At 32.0% G+C, this 16,547-nt stretch overlaps 1 protein-coding gene and 1 non-coding gene across 2 annotated transcripts; both read right to left on the reverse strand.

The window, feature by feature from the left end:
* Window positions 1–4,397: 4,397 nt before the first annotated feature.
* On the reverse strand, window positions 4,398–4,470 carry TRNAR-UCG (transfer RNA arginine (anticodon UCG)). Its single transcript has one exon. It is a non-coding gene; the product is annotated as a tRNA-Arg (tRNA).
* Window positions 4,471–13,174: 8,704 nt separating this feature from the next.
* On the reverse strand, window positions 13,175–14,611 carry LOC149899332 (uncharacterized). Its single transcript, XM_090114575.1, has one exon. The coding sequence runs from the start codon at window positions 14,489–14,491 to the stop codon at window positions 13,691–13,693; it is 801 nt and encodes a 266-aa protein (XP_089970701.1). The 5' UTR covers window positions 14,492–14,611; the 3' UTR covers window positions 13,175–13,690.
* Window positions 14,612–16,547: the final 1,936 nt, after the last annotated feature.

Consider the following 16,547-nt stretch of genomic DNA (forward strand, 5'->3'; position numbering starts at 1 on the left):
TATGAAATGTCAATAAAAATACATTTTATTCCGTCGTTAGTTCCTTTAGGTTCGAAAATATTGTCTGCGGCGTCGTGACCTGGTTTTACAAAACTCATCTCTGAAGAATCACAGCTAATTGCATTTAAATCCGACGCTCACAGAAACCAACACCACAAAGTCTTGCGACATAATTTAGAAGAGTACCCTCAGGATATTAAAGGTGCAAATAAGTTTGATTAAGTCCAGCCAAGTTAGGATCGAAAGCTCGGCTAATTTGGCTTAGTAACTTGTTCAAGCATGTCGAATTTCTTTTTCTCGATGCTTCTAGAATATTCGCTTTACGGTTTTAAATTGTGAAGTAACGATCGATTATTTTTTTAAATAAAAATAAAAAAAAATATTTTGTTTTATTTATTTTTTAAACTTAGGTACTTTTTCGCTCGCATGTGCATTTCATATATTTTTGTAACATCTATCTTCCATCCCCTATTTTCCCGTTTAAGTTTTATTTTCCAATAAAAAACGTATACATTTTCTCGTAGATTAATTCTAATTTCTACCTATTTAAGGCAGTTTTATGGTTCAGCCGTTAAAAACAAACAAACATTCGTATGTATTAACTAGGTATACCATAAATCTCTATTATGCAGTGGACTGTCTTGTGATTATTTAGGCATTGTTGCTTTTGTATTACAATGTACTTTAATAATTGTCGAAAGTTTATTTCATCGTGATATGTGCAGTGGAACACAGGTGAGAGTCGAGTCGTTAGAATGAGAAAGTTCAGTTGCCAGACTATCTACTAGACGTATAATATAATAATTTTGGATAAGAATACTATATTGCTGACAAAAGTGAGATAAAATGTATTGAAAATCTTTAACCCTTTCGCTACTAACATTGCATTGCTTTTTTTTAACTATAAGCTGTAAAATAAATATATTGAAATCAAGATTGAAATGTATACAATAGTGGATAGAAAACTATAAAGTATAGTCAGCATGAAGCCATTTTTATTTTTGAATCAATCACGTTTCAGAATTTCAAAATATCTGCAGCATGCGGTCCTACAGGACGCAAATATTTCACTATATAGGAAGAGTGTACTGTATACTAAATAAATATGCTAAAAATATGCACATATAAGTTACTAGCAATCTGCACGCGGCTTCGCCCGTGTAGTCAAAGGAAAACCGGATCCACTTACCGTGGGATAAAACCTATCCTATGTCCTTCCTGAAGTCTCAAACTTCATACAAATCGCTTCAGTAGTTTATGCGTGAAGAAGAGACAAGATAGACAGAATTACGTTCGCAGTTATAATATTAGTAAAGAGTAAGGATAGTGCACACCAATTTTATTAAGAGAGGAAACTTCATATCTCCCGCTATCTTTAGCTCAGGATCTTGGGCAACTGGAGTAAACTTGCCTTATATTCTGATTAAATTAGTTGGTGGACTTACTGATGAGTTCCCGTACATCCAGGTCAAGTAAATTACAAGTGCAGTTGATAATGTCTTGAATATACTAGTTATATAATACTTGCTGTGCAGCCCGGTTTCACCGGCGGAACCGCACGCAAAATAATAAATAAATAAATAAAAATAAAAAGTATTTTCTATAGCTCATGACGTGTTTTTCTTGATTTTTAACCTATATTCTTGTAAAGTTTCACCCAAATCCATTCTGTAGTTTTTACATTAAAGAGTAAGAAACATCCATCTTAATATTACTTATAAACTTTCGCGTATATAATACTAGCGACCCGCCCGTGGCTTCGCCCGCGTTTTCAAAGAAAACCCGTAGTTCCCGTTCCCATGGGATTTCCGGGATAAAACCTATCCTATGTTTTATTCCAAGTTACCCTTTAAGTGTGCTTAATTTCATTGTAATCGGTTCAGTAGTATTTGCGTGAAAGAGTAACAAACACACACACATCCTCACAAATTTTCGCATTTATAATATTAGTAGGATAGGATTAGTAAAACTATAATAGACTGCTGTACCAAAAAGGTAATTTAAAATATATTTTGTTCTGCTTTTTGAAGTGAAACTTCTTTATCGGGTTTGGAAAAAAAATTAGTGTAACATTTTTCCGTTACGCGCCATCTTGTTTTTATCCCTACCACGCGTGATTGACGTATTTCTGTAAAGTTGCATATATAGTAAATTATTTTTTGAAAAATAAGGTCATAAAGAAGTTTCACTTCTTACTTGTGTACACTAGTACACGCACACATTTTTTTGTAACATTGTCCTTCTTACTGATTGAAGAATAATATTATAATTTATATTCTTACTCCTTACTAGTCGAATGGACGATCAAGTTAACTATTGTATTCAAGCGACGACAGTCAAACAAAACAACAATACCTACATACAATCTAGATTAGTTAACACAAACAAGAAGTAACAAATTTTCAATAATAAACTTCATAATCGAAACATGTTTGTTTGAACAAGAAATTAGTGAAACTTATGCTACACCTCATCAATCAAAGTTAACATAAGTAAAAGTATGATAGAATAAACTAAACTATAACTATGTGTTTAGGTTCAATTTAAATTGACAAGTTATAGGGTTGCAGGCTTGATGATTAAATTATAGTTAGCTGTCAGATTTTATGGTAAGTATAGTTTCAGTTTATTATTATGTAAACTTATAAACAGGAATATATGAATGGAAATTTCTAGATCACTTACTGTTAGTTGATAGTTCGTCTAATATTGAGTTTATGGTATTAAAATGACGAGTCATAATATTAATTTTGTTTTTGACTTAAAAATGTGTTCTATTGATGACTGTCTTCCGTACAAATTCAAAAATATTCATAATTATTATGGAGAATGATTATAATTTGTAAGGTATATCGCTCTACATAATTATGGCGTCCCTAGTGTCCCCTGAAATTTGTAACTGACTTTTTGACGTGACAACGTCTTATAATTCGATAGAGCCGGCTGCACGCACGAAAAAACATGACTCATGCGGCGTTACCTCGCTCTGAGACGTTCCATGTAAGGCTTGAAGTGCAAGCGAGAGCGCGGAACGAGCGACAAAGAAGCACTATCGGACGTTGTCACGTTCAACTATCGTCAGTAAACCGACTTAACAGACAACCAATTTTTAAAGGAAAAAGGTTAACCAACAACCTTACAACATTAATGCACTCCATTCTGCTATAACTTCCTGAGCAAAACAGAACAAAATCCATACAATCCATTATCAATTCAAAATAATTCTATTCAATAACAATACGCCTAAAATGTTGTTCATACAACGAGGCAATAAGTTACATCAAATGGGCCGATCCTATGGGTCACGCTATTATTTATATGACCAGTTATATTGACCTACCACTCCCCCTGCTACTCTACAGGATTATGGAAATTACGAAGCAAATAATAGTGAGATAGGGGTCAAGATATATTGGTCTTTACCTGAAAACATTGTATGGATTCAAAAGGTGGTAAAGATTATAGTGTTTCGCTTGAATGAATATAATTATTGATTATTTTGTGCCATTTATCTGTTTGTATTTATAGCCTTTTTACAAAGAAAAAGTTATAATGAAGACACGAAAACACATAGGAATAGAATTTCATTATTCCTCTAAGGAAAGATAATTCTGATCAATAAATTCAGTTTATTCTCTCACTGCTTTATATGTTTTTCCTACTATTATGTATAACTAGATTCTACTTTACTATTATTGTATAAAACAAAGTCGCTTTGTCTGTCCCTATGTATGCTTAAATCTTTAAAACTACGTAACGGGTTTTGATGAGGTTTTTTTTTAAAGATAAGAGTGATTCAAGAGCACGGCTTAAGTATATAATTTATTTGATTTTAGAAAGAGCCTAGCGGGCGAAGCCGCGGACCAAAAGCTAGTTAAAAATAAATTAAAATCGTTTTATGTAAATGTAGATCAAATTAATACTTTGGTATTTTTTAAAAGAAAATAAACACTTCATTTCTAAGACTTTTTCCATCACGGTACGGAATGGCTCGTTTTTAATAAACGACTCTGAGTGCAGCAAGAAAATATTAAATTGACTCTTTTGAAAAGCTTCGTTACAATATTACAAGGTTGCAAATTAATTGACGTGGAAAAAACAAATGCTACAAATATTAAAATATGTTTCTCTTTTATGCAAGTTCTGTAAGTTGTACATGGGCATTGAAATTGTTAAGAAATCCTGAAAATATGTACTTATTAACTCAGTTGATATTTAAATAAAAACTATACAAAACGTCTTAATTATTATTTGTAAATTGTTATTACCGTAAATTCGTTTTAGTAACAGAAAAATTAGATTTAAATAATTTGAATAGAAATTATTGTAGTCTAGTAGTAATCAAATCTAATAGTAATTCTTTTAAAATATAAAAATAAATACACAAAAGTTGATTTCGACCGTGACAGGACTCGAACCTGCAATCTTCGGATCCGAAGTCCGACGCCTTATCCATTAGGCCACACGGTCGACATGCATGATGTTGAATTTAACGATCATATAGTTTATTTAACCTCCTTTCCAGAAAGTCTGATATTCTAAATTTTTCTAGAATATAAGAAAATGAAAATGCAGATGCTGTTATTACCACGAATTGATAATAATTAGGAATGATAAAATCTCCCTTATTTATTGAAATTATGAGCATCAGAAAATGTCCCGTGTACCCTTGTGGGGCATGGGACAAATGCTTTAAACATAGTATGATTACTTATCGATTTACTTCTTGGACAAGTAGGCGATCAGCCTTCCGTGCCATGACATGACATGACCTACTGAAACTTTTTTTTTTATTAAAATAAATAGATAAGTAGAAGTAGTGCCAATTCTATTTGTTATAAGAAACTACTATTCACCCGTGGCTTCGCTTGACTTCACTTTACGAAATCGCGCGTAATAGTTTGCAAATTAATTCCATATCTACGTTATTTCATTCACGTATTTACATTATTTATAAAAGGGTTTGTCAAAATATATATATTATATTTATATACTTAGTTAGTAATAAAAACCACTAAAATTAAAAATCATACAAAAACTATATAGTAAAAGATAGCCCATTCCATTGATTTGGGTCAAAATTCAATTCAAAGCGAATTGATAGTTCTAATATTATTGCTGCGGCTATAAAATTTATCCATCGACTATTTTTTCATATAGTTCAAATTTTACGCAATTTTGATACGTATCAGATAAAGGCAATGAAGGCCAATTTTGTATGTGAAGCTTTTAAAGCTCTGGATGAAGCTTTACATTGGTGTCACAGATACGTTTAGTAATGTCAATTATATTATGTTCTACAATGAAATGGACCAAGTAATTTTACTATTTATTTTAGTTATTATCTCGCGTTGATAAAATCGAATATTAAACATATTATAGTGAGAGAGATCGTGAACATTAAACATATTATAGCATTAATTATGGAGAGATTACAGTCAGTTTAAGTAAAGTGTTTTCCAACATACTGCACTGCTACAGTTTAACGCATTTTTCTGATTTGACGGTCTTAAAGTACCTACTTAGTACAGTGTATATTTAGAGTTCGAAATTAAGTAGAACTCCAAAATATGAAGGATTAATATACCTAAAAATATAATTTCATATTCATACACGTTAATCTCATAAAACTGTCACGTTTTTGCGATTATTCAGCCATTTTAGATTTAATAATAATCAGCGTGACGAGAATATAACATTAAATCACGTTTCTTCATTATTTTATTACAACTAAAAGCTTTACATATATATTAAATTGAATAAAACAAAATGTGAAAAGACTCAACCGTAATTTACTTACTGAATGTTACGACTTTTAATATTTTCTCATAAAAATACAATTATAATTGTATTTGTTTATTGTCATCGCAGTTAGTGACTCAGAAATGAATTCAACAAAAAATATTTTGAAGTGAAACTTCTTTAGGCGCGTTGAGAGTAAAATTTTAAGGTTGCGTCGCCTTGCTCCATGACGTGATGGTATTTGGCATTTATTTTGGCATATTTGAATCTTGTCAAAGAAGTTACACTTCTGACACGTGTGCTCGGTACACACGCTCTTTTTTGTTACATTATTTTGAATTATAATGTCCGAAACAGCCATTTCGTCAATATAAATTAATTTCACCAAAAAATACAGATCCCAAGCAACCATTTAAAGAGATAGAATTCCCGGAAAGTTTTGATTAACAAATAATTGGTTTAAGTTTCGCGATCCATCAATGAAGACATAATCTTAATATTTAATGGGTTAATTGCGGTCACAATTTTATCACTTCATAATTTGATCTTTTATGTAATAACTTTAAGACTTTAGTCTTATAGTAATTTAGGTTATAAGAGATTAAAATTTTAGATAATACTAGCGGTCCACCCCGGCTTCGCCCGTGGTACATATTTACGTTTTCTCTACATAAAAACCATCCTCGTACTTCAAGGAATATAATAAAAAAAGAATTATCGAAATCGGTTCAGCCGTTCTCGAGTTATGCGCTTACCAACACATTTTGCGATTCATTTTTATATATAAGAAGATTGAAACAGATTTGGTAGTGAATATGAGTATGTTTTGTTACGTTTTTAAATTGCTTTTCGGTACTAGATAGATGGATTTGACAATATATTTAGCAGAAACAAGGCTTTTAGAATAAAAATAACACTAGGGGACCTTTTTTCCGTATCAGAAAGCTTTAAAGAAAAGCAAATAAAAAATAAGGAAGGAAATATTACGATATACCTATATTGCATTTGAACGTAATTTTAAAAGGCTTAGACTAAATTTGTTATTTATGAAATACATTAACAAAATAAAGCAATGTTGGTACGACATCAATCATACTTTATAAAGTACTAGTGGTCCGACCCGGCTTCGCCCGTGGTACATATTTCGTAATAAAAGGTAGCCGATGTCCTTTCTCGGGTATCAAAATATCTCCATACCAAATTTCATGCAAATTGATTCAGTAGTTAAGGCGTGATTGAGTAACAGACAGACAGACAGACAGAGTTATTTTCGCATTTATAATATTAAGGATGTTTAGACATTACTCACTTACACACACACACAACATCTTTTCACTTACAATTATACACACACACGCACGGTAATGTGTCTTCATCTATACTTCATCACTACATAGTATAAAACAAAGTCGCTTTCCCTGTCCCTATGTCCCTATGTCCCTTTGTACGCTTAAATCTTTGAAACTACGCAACGGATTTTGATGCGGTTTTTTTTAATAGATAGAGTGATTCAAGAGGAAGGTTTATATGTATAATAACATCCATTAAATAGTGGAGAAGTACTGTTATTTTTGAGGTTTCTAATGTGATGTCGTAAAAAATTACATTGTTTCCGCTTATATTGCAAACGCAGGCTGAACCCTACGAATTTTATCAAAATAATGTACTAAGTATTATACACATTGAAAAGGTCTACAGAAAAGTCCGCGGTGGTATATGTCTATCTCTTATGGATAACCCACAATAACATTTTTTTGTCATTTACTTTTTACGACAAATAATAGCTAATTTTCGAAGCGATTTTCACCAATACAGCATTAATCCTTAACCAATTAAATACCTTGAATACATTGTTCATTTAATATAGATCTATATGGCACTTTACACCGTATGATTTAAGTGAATATTTTCGAAGATATTACAGATTTAAAAATTGCGGGACGTAGCGTTTGCGGCGGTACCGGCCGGTCGGGCCGCTATGTTTTTATATACAACGTTCACAGTTTTTCTGTAGTGTATTTAGTATCAGCATTGCACCCGTGCGAAGCCGGGGCGGGTCGCTAGTAATATTATAAAGCTGAAGAGTTTGTTTGGTATTCGCTAATCTCGGAAACTACTGGTCCGATTTGAAAAATTATTTCGGTATTAGATAGCCCATTTATCGAGGAAGGCATATTCCTTGAAGTATGAGGATGGTGCTTATGGAGAGAAAACGTAAACATGTACCACGAGCGAAGCCAGGGCGGATCGCTAGTTTAACATACATTTTGTATTTTCTTTTAACATACATTTTGTATTTTCTCGTGTTTATAAAATTGTTAAAGATTGTAACGGATTTTAAACGTGATTTTTTTTTCAATTTTGCATTTGAAATGCGGGGAGACTGTCAGTCTCCCTCCTGACCTCGCTCGCTGCAAAGTGTGCGAAATGTCGGGAAAATAATATTATGAATAAATCGCGTTTAAAATTCGTTAAAATCTTTTATTTCTTAATACATTTTGTATACAAAAATACACACGATTAAACTATCCATGTATTATTTTCACAATAATCCAGGCATACGCAAAATAAACTAATTTTAAGTTGTAATTGAACGTCTGTTTGATCGGATTATTGCAATTAAACCGGGCTGGTTAATATAACACGTATCGGTACTAATACCGCAAAAATCGTGATAGTTAAGCTTTTTATTGAACTCATTATGTTATTATGTTGATTCGTAAATCTCTTGATGTGTAATTATTTTATTGTGATTTAATACCTATACACTAATATTATAAAGAGGAAAGGTTTGTATGTATGTATGTATGTATGGTTTTCACGCATAAACTACTGAACCGATTATAATGAAATTTAGCACACATATATAGGGTAACTTGGATTAACACATAGGATAGGTTATATCCCGGAAATCCCACGGGAACGGGAACTATGTGGCTTTTCCTTTGAAAACGCGGGCGAAAAGCTAGTGCTATAAATTCGAATGTAGTGCTATTTTGTTTATTGGGTTATAAGTAATTGTTTGTAAGATATTGCGTTATTAATAATTCATTTAAAAGGACGCAGAAGAGTGATCTTAATGTGTAGTATTTATAGAAATAATTATTATTAGGATAGATGTATTCTTTAATATTATTATACCTGTATACGTATATAAGAAAATTCATTTAAAAGAAGATAAGATTCATTTTTGAATTATTCACTTTCTAAGTACATGAAAATTATCTATGTAAAAGATCTATTGTGTTAAAATGTTATTTTTAAAATATTGTAACCCAAAATCAAACCTTAAGCTCATACACACAGGCGAAAACACGAACATGTCATTGAACCCTCATCCTAATTAGTGTTTCTAATTTGTAGTGTATACCGGGCATTATATTTGGTCTAGTTAACCCTCAAATTCGGACATACAATACCCACGTATTTGAACAACGCCATACTATACATTAATTATTGTTATACGTTTTAGACAAGCTTGCATCGTTTAAATTGAGTTCTAAATAAAACTTCAATTATGTTTAGATAAGATTTATTTAACGGTGTTTAGTTTATAGAAAAATAGGTAGGTACAATAATATACATAGTAAGTTGCTCTTTCACTGTTTACAATATATTAAATTCTTACCTATATGGAATTATCATCACATAAAATACCAATAATATACATATTCAATTCGAGAATAATTTTACATATTATTATATCTATATATTTATCATGTCACTGTTGTATACACTGTAATAGTATTTGACTAACAAACGTACAGCGTAGACTCACGTAGCAAAGGTGCTACGTAACACTTGCTACGGATTTGGCGTAGCACGTTGTAGCTGAACATTTCTTCGACGATCTACAATATCAGATCGCTTCTCATACAATTTACAATCAAATTCGATTGATCCAGTATTCATACATAATTGTGATTAGTATATTATGCATAGAATGTATTTTTTAGATACATCACATTGTTGATTTGTATCCTACATGCAGAAAGTAATTTATGAGCATGGACAGACAGTCGTTACTTTTTCCTACAAAAACAGCTTATAGGAACTGTTTTAAATATGGTGAAGGATAAAAAATAATCTGTATAATTATGTGCTTTAAACCCTAGTAAGATTCTATTGAAACAATAGTAGCTAATGAATACTGTAAATGCTGCACGTTTTTTTTAAGATTTTTTTTAAATTAAAAATCTCGCGTTTGATTTAATGCGAATATTATAAATTTAAAAATTAAAGATTTTATATAGAAATTAAAGATATTGCTCGCAAAGTGTGTGAAACGTCGGGATAACAATGATATGAATAAATCGCGATTAAAATCCGTTAAAATATTTAATTTCTAAAAATATCTCTTTCCCCAAACATCGCAAAACGCTATTCATTAAACAATGTCGCAATGGGAGCTCATAATTGTACAAATAAGCTGTTCCAGCAACGTTTTAGTGCACCTGCGAACTCGCGAATAACTTCTAGTATTTATTTTAGTGCTCTTTAAATAAAGTTAGAAGTTATATTTTTCTGTAACATTGAACAATAATTGTCAGGTTGTTTCAATTGAAACTAAAAGAAATAGTTGATCAAAATGTGTATTAATAACGTATTTAAAAAAGGTTACGAAACGTAGCAAAGTAATGAGTAATCTGTGGCAGAGTCATCAATTTCCAAATTTTAAAATTTCGTAGAAAATGGAACAAAAGAAAGCACTTCATTGTAATTGAACATTACAATTCTTGTATTATTAATTGAGTGGGAAGAATTTGTAATTATAGACGACATGATATTATACAGGGTGTAATCGTTAAGTGTACACAGGCGATTATATCGTAACTATTACAGATATAAAAAAAACTTTAAACTGATATCGAAAGCCCTTTACCTAATGAGTAAATGAAAAGTAATAATTGTCATTTTACTTATTAGGTAATTAATATAGTGCCTGGGGAATTACACCCTGTAGACATGACATACGAAATATATTATGTACGTAATACGAACTACATACAATATAGATACATGAGCTAGATGATAGTAGTGACAACTTCAACCCGATCATTAAGTTTTGTTTTCCAAAAAATACACAACAATACCTTAAAACACAAGGCGCGAACAAAAAAACACAAAAATGTTTTAACTTTTAACAAGGCTTTTACTAAAGCGAAGTCCCGTGTCCCCAAGTGGGGGTAAGGGGCAGATGCATTATACATCTGTTTCACTGATCGATTTTCTTTAGGGACAAGTAGGTGATCGGCCTTCTGTGTCCTGCCAGACCGAGACATTTTTTTTCTTCGTCTCCACCGGGAATCGAACCCAGGACCCCTCAGTCCCCTCACGCGTCAACCACTGTACCAAGGAGGCGGTCAAGGCTTTTACAAAGCGCGTACAAAATGAGTTCAAAATATCCACCTAAGCAAGCTCACATGCCCCACTTTATTCACCACGTGACTTTGGCTCATTGAATTGAGTTGAGCGACCCTTTTCAATATTCAATTCGTCAAGACACACGGCGGATAAATTAGATTCCGACGCTCTTTACTACTTTAAATGTATTACGAAGTTATGTTAAAAGCAATTTATGAAATAACCTTTTTATAGCTGCTTAGGAATTTAATAAAATGCTGGTGTAGAATTTCGAAATTGTATATAAATGTAGTCATGATCGATCGAAACAAAATAAAAAGTAATAAGATATGACTAAACTTGTTATTTATTATTTTTATAGTAGTTAAATAAAATAAAATAAATAAGACCCAAATAACACACATGTAGTACTTTTAGAAATAAATATTCATGTCAGAAAAGGCTGTGCTCGGAAAAGTAATTATAGTTTAACATATAAAAATAAGACGAGAAGTTAGAACTCACAGACTGATGAATAAACATATATTTCTACTAGCTGTGCCCCGCGGTTTTACCTGCATTGTTCCACTCCTATTGGTCTTAGCGTGATTATATATAGAATATAATATATCATTTCTCGATAAATATGCTATCCAACACCGAAACAAATTTTCAAATCGGACCAGTATATTTTATTTTACATGATAATTTTATCCACAAATACTAGTTGAAATAACATTTTTCATATTATTTTATTACGATTTTAATTTAATTCCTATCAGCGATTATAAATATTATTAAATGATTAAATAAATACAAGTCAAGTATCAAATATTCAGAAATAGAATACACTATTTTCCTGCCAAATAATAACATAAAATGTTATCAAATACCGGCGAATGCAAACATTTTCGCATATTATTTGGTTATTGCACAATTCGATAGCCGATAGCAAAATATAATTATCGCCTCTTTTGATGGAAACTAAAATGGAATATAAAACTAACTCTACGTGATAAATAAATAAATAAATGTAACCAACAAGCGAGTTTTAAGCGTGATTCATCCTCACAAACTTTCGCATTTATTTAATACTAGTGGTCCGCCCCGGCTTCGCCCGTGGTACATATTTCGCAATAAAAGGTAGCCTATGTCCTTTCTCGGGTATCAAAATATCTCCATACCAAATTTCATGCAAATTGGTTCTGTAGTTTAGGCGTGATTGAGTAACAGACAGACAGACAGAGTTACTTTCGCATTTATAATTTATATTAGTATGGATTAGTAGGATGTAGTGACACCAAAGTCTAAAGTCCATATGTGACAAACCTTTCAAATAATCAATAACAATATCATCATGTAGTTGGCAGTTGAAACACGTAGTAGTAGTGGTATGTTTGCGAAAATATTCGTCCAAATTCTGCTGAATTAATTTAAATAATATTACAGTAATATGGTATTGTAATATTTGGTGAAATGTTGTTTACGTTTGTAATATTTGGTTTTCATAATCGGTGATTTGGCAGATTTCATTATTTTTTATGCAAAATAAACATAATGTGACACGTATATGTATAACTTACAGCTGGTTTTTTGACGACTATGCTCTTATTCATATAATATGTACATTATTCGTCGTTTTACTGACAGATAAGCTAAATAAACATAACATTACCACCAGACATGCGTCTCACAATGGCCTCACAAAAATAAGTAGCAAACAGCTATAATATTTTATAGTCAAATCTAATAAAAAAAGACGTGTGGCACTCGGGGACTGCCGCGGTAAAGCTTAAGCATGCTATGCCTTCAAGCCACACCTCCGCGCCCGTCGGAGTGGGGAGCGTGAGGTTTTTTCGTTACGGAATTTCTGGATTCAGTCCCCACGCTCAAGGCCCGCGATAGAAGCTATGCAATAGCTTAAAATTAAAATAATGTCTAGATAAAAGATAGTCAATGAATTCATTAGTGCATACACACACTTTTACTTTAAAAACTAAATTTTAAATTTATAAAAATTATTTATTTATATTAAATTTAGCAGTTTCCTATGTCATATCATCCACCCATATCATTAAAATAAAATAAATAAATAAATAAAGCTTTATTTGTTCCATAAGAATATACAATTTTAGTTACAGTTATAGTTTGAGTACATAGTAGAACAATTTAGACACTAATCTAGTTTATATAATTTAAATTAAGTACTCGTTAGGTTCTTATGGACCCCGTACGGGTAAAAGCCTCCCCCAAAGAATGCCACTGGTCCCTGTTTAACATTTTTTTTTTATTTCTTTGTTGGTAAGTTTGTATAATTTTTTAAGATTTTTTTTTATCGGATTTAATGTAATCTCTGTCTTCAATTATCTTTTCTCCTAGGCGACGAACCTCGCACAAACCTATTATATCATGGTTAATATTTTCTAGTGCTGCTTTGAGCTCTGTTAGTTTTTGATCAGAAGATAATGATCTTACATTGAGGGTGCAAATATAAAAGGTAGTTTTAAAAAATTTCATTTTTATTTGGGGGGTTTTGGTCATACTCTCCCGCGGTGACCGGCCGTACTGGGAGAGTTGAGGTTGGGAGAGGGTTCAATATGGATTGCTATTCATTGTTCCGTTTAGGTGTCATCATTTGGCGTTGTGCTGATCCTGTCTGGGCGACGGTTAATTTGGGCTTACGAATGATGTAATTCTTCATGTTTCCCTTATTCTTCTTAGGTGGTTGTTTGTTAGTTTGTTCAAGGTTTTCGTTGGTAGGTTGACTAGTCTCCGGAGATTCTGATAGGATTCTTTTGCTCGGCTGTTTATATGGATGTTGTTGGTTATTTAATATAATAATTTTATCGTATTTTATAAAAGCGGTATTGCCTGCATCTTTTTCTTTCTGTACTTGAGCTTGTAGTTCTTTACGTTTATTTAAAATTTCAATTGGGTAGTCTTCTTTTAAATAGTATGAGGTATTTTGTAAGTGATGTTTATTTTTTTGTATTTTTAGTTTTAATCCCAGTGTGTTGAATGTTATAACTATCGGTCTTACTTTCTCCCCCTTTTTTCCTAGTCTTCTCACAGCTTCGATGTTGTTAGAATCGCATGAGATTTTTATGTATGTATTTATTATGTTCACTACTATTATTTCGAGTTCTTCGTATGATTTTTCTTTCTCTTCTACGCCAAATAAGACTAAATTTTTGCGTCTTAACTGTCTTTCTAGGTTGCTTACTGTTTTTGATTGTTCTTCAATTTTTTTCTCCAAAAGTTCATTTTTTATTTCCAAGTTGTTAAATTTTTCGTTGAGACTATTGATTATAGTGTATTTAATATCTTCCTTCATTTCTAACATGTCTTGTTTTTGTTGTTTTAAATCTTGCTGCATGTTAATTAACATATTTTTTATTTCCTCCATATCCTTTTTTATTTCAGCGCCCTCTATGTGATAAGGTGAGAACTTCTTATTTTATCTTCAATTGATCGGATCGAGCGGACTAAGTGGTGTCGCTACTTTCTGATAGATGGCGTAGTACAATTCGATGTTATGGTGTTTTCAAGTTCCTTCTAATCGTACACACACTCCACTAGTTATTTGCACTCTAATAATGATGGATTCTATGTATCCAACGGATTCCGAGTGAGTATTGACTTACGGGTATTGATAAGTCGTTTTTTATAAATTGTATTGTTTGCGCACTTTGCTATTTATATTGATTCGAAGCAGTTTATACAGTAGTTACGATTTTAGATAGTTTCACTTAGTTTAGATCACTTAAGCAATTTTAAAATTTTATTTATTGACGAGTACAGTATTGACAGTTGGACAGACGCGCCCTCTCCCCCCCACACACACCTCACCTCACACACCCATATCATTAGTTTTATCAAAACAATACCTCAAAATTCCCTAACATTTCTATACACGACATTCCAGATTTACAAGCAAGTGGTATAACACCGATTTGTCGTCTGCGTTCCGATGTTCCGAGTGTCATAATATTTTCTTAGAGGATGCTTATTGAATTCATGATCGCGTACGTGTGAAAAATGCTAGGCAGCTGGGCTTTTACTTTGTGCAATATACGACGTTTTTGACAAATCGCCCTTGTGTTTTATTCAACAAATTTTTAGGTGTAACGTTAAATAAAAGGGGAATGTAGCTGTGTTGTGCTCGTCGTTTCCGTATATTTGCAGTGTGTATTTTTATCTTAAAAAAATATAGCGGTATTGTGAGATTTTTGAGTATATAAAAATTAACAATATAAGAATAGTCAATGCTTATAATAATTATAGTAAAGAAACACACAATTCACTAGTTCACTATATTTAGATTTTTATTACTAAAAAACTACGACTGGTTTCGAATCATCATCGACAGGTATAATCTTTTTATATATAAAATTCCCGTGTCACAATGTTAGTCTGCATACTCCTCCGAAACGGGTGGATCGATTCTCATGAAATTTTCTGTGCATATCGGGTAAGTCTGAGAATCGGCCAACATCTATTTTTCATATGTACCACGGGCGAAGCCGGGGCGGGCCGCTAGTTTACTATAAAGTGCAGTTCCATCAAGATATACAATACAAAGTATATAATATTATCTTAAAATAACTGCTATAAGAACATACACAAAAGTAGAGAAGCCTATTTTTAGAAGAAATATACCGAATGAGTCATTAACTTCTTAGCACATAAAACGTTGTAAACCTTAATATACATTATAATAAAACCTTTTACGCTTGGGAACGTGAAGCTGATGCAAATTACTGCTGTGCTTTGCGGATAATTTCTTTTAGTTTTCACAGATAATTAAACCTAGCTTGCTACATTGTAACACACATTGTACATTTTTTGTGACAAGTAAATGAACCAGTTACACCTACTATATTTATAGCTAGAAAAATATTCTTAAACATCTGTATAGATTGCCTAAAGACAAATTTAAATGAATTAAAAATGAATGTAAACTATGTTATGAGCCTTACGTAAAGAATTACAAGATTAGCATTACCTTTAACACGAAGAAAATTTAATTCTTCAAGACAAACATAGCTATAAGATATTTATTAAAATCCAAAATAAAAACTCTTGCCAAACAACGATACATGTTACTTATCTTAGACATCTCAAACATAATAAAATTTGTGTGCAAACTTTAATTCTCTAGTAGCGAAATTGTATTGACAGTGAATTCAATTTCTCTCCATGTGTACCTACAGATCATACAGCTAGGAATCTGAATATTCTTTTTGTTACTATGACTTTGTGACTTCGCGGAAAAGATCGTTCACTCTACCACATTGTACGTATATCAATGTGAATTCTTGCACACGATTATCGCTCCATTCACACTTTGACTAGCGGCGCGAAGGTCTGGAATCGATTGCATGAGTTTGGCGACTGAACGTGTCGAACCTTGAATGTTACGAATGACGGAATGTCTTTGAACGGAATTCGGGATACATTTG

This window comes from Colias eurytheme, chromosome 21 (genome assembly GCF_061535395.1).
Source record: "Colias eurytheme isolate Ceu_HAF_F1 chromosome 21, ilColEury1 Martin Lab GWU primary, whole genome shotgun sequence".
Classification (NCBI taxonomy): Eukaryota; Metazoa; Arthropoda; class Insecta; order Lepidoptera; family Pieridae; genus Colias; species Colias eurytheme.

Bases quoted from the DNA above. Each gene is read 5' to 3' on its own strand.
- LOC149899332 (XM_090114575.1), bottom strand. From the start codon at position 14,491: ATGGAGGAAATAAAAAATATGTTAATTAACATGCAGCAAGATTTAAAA.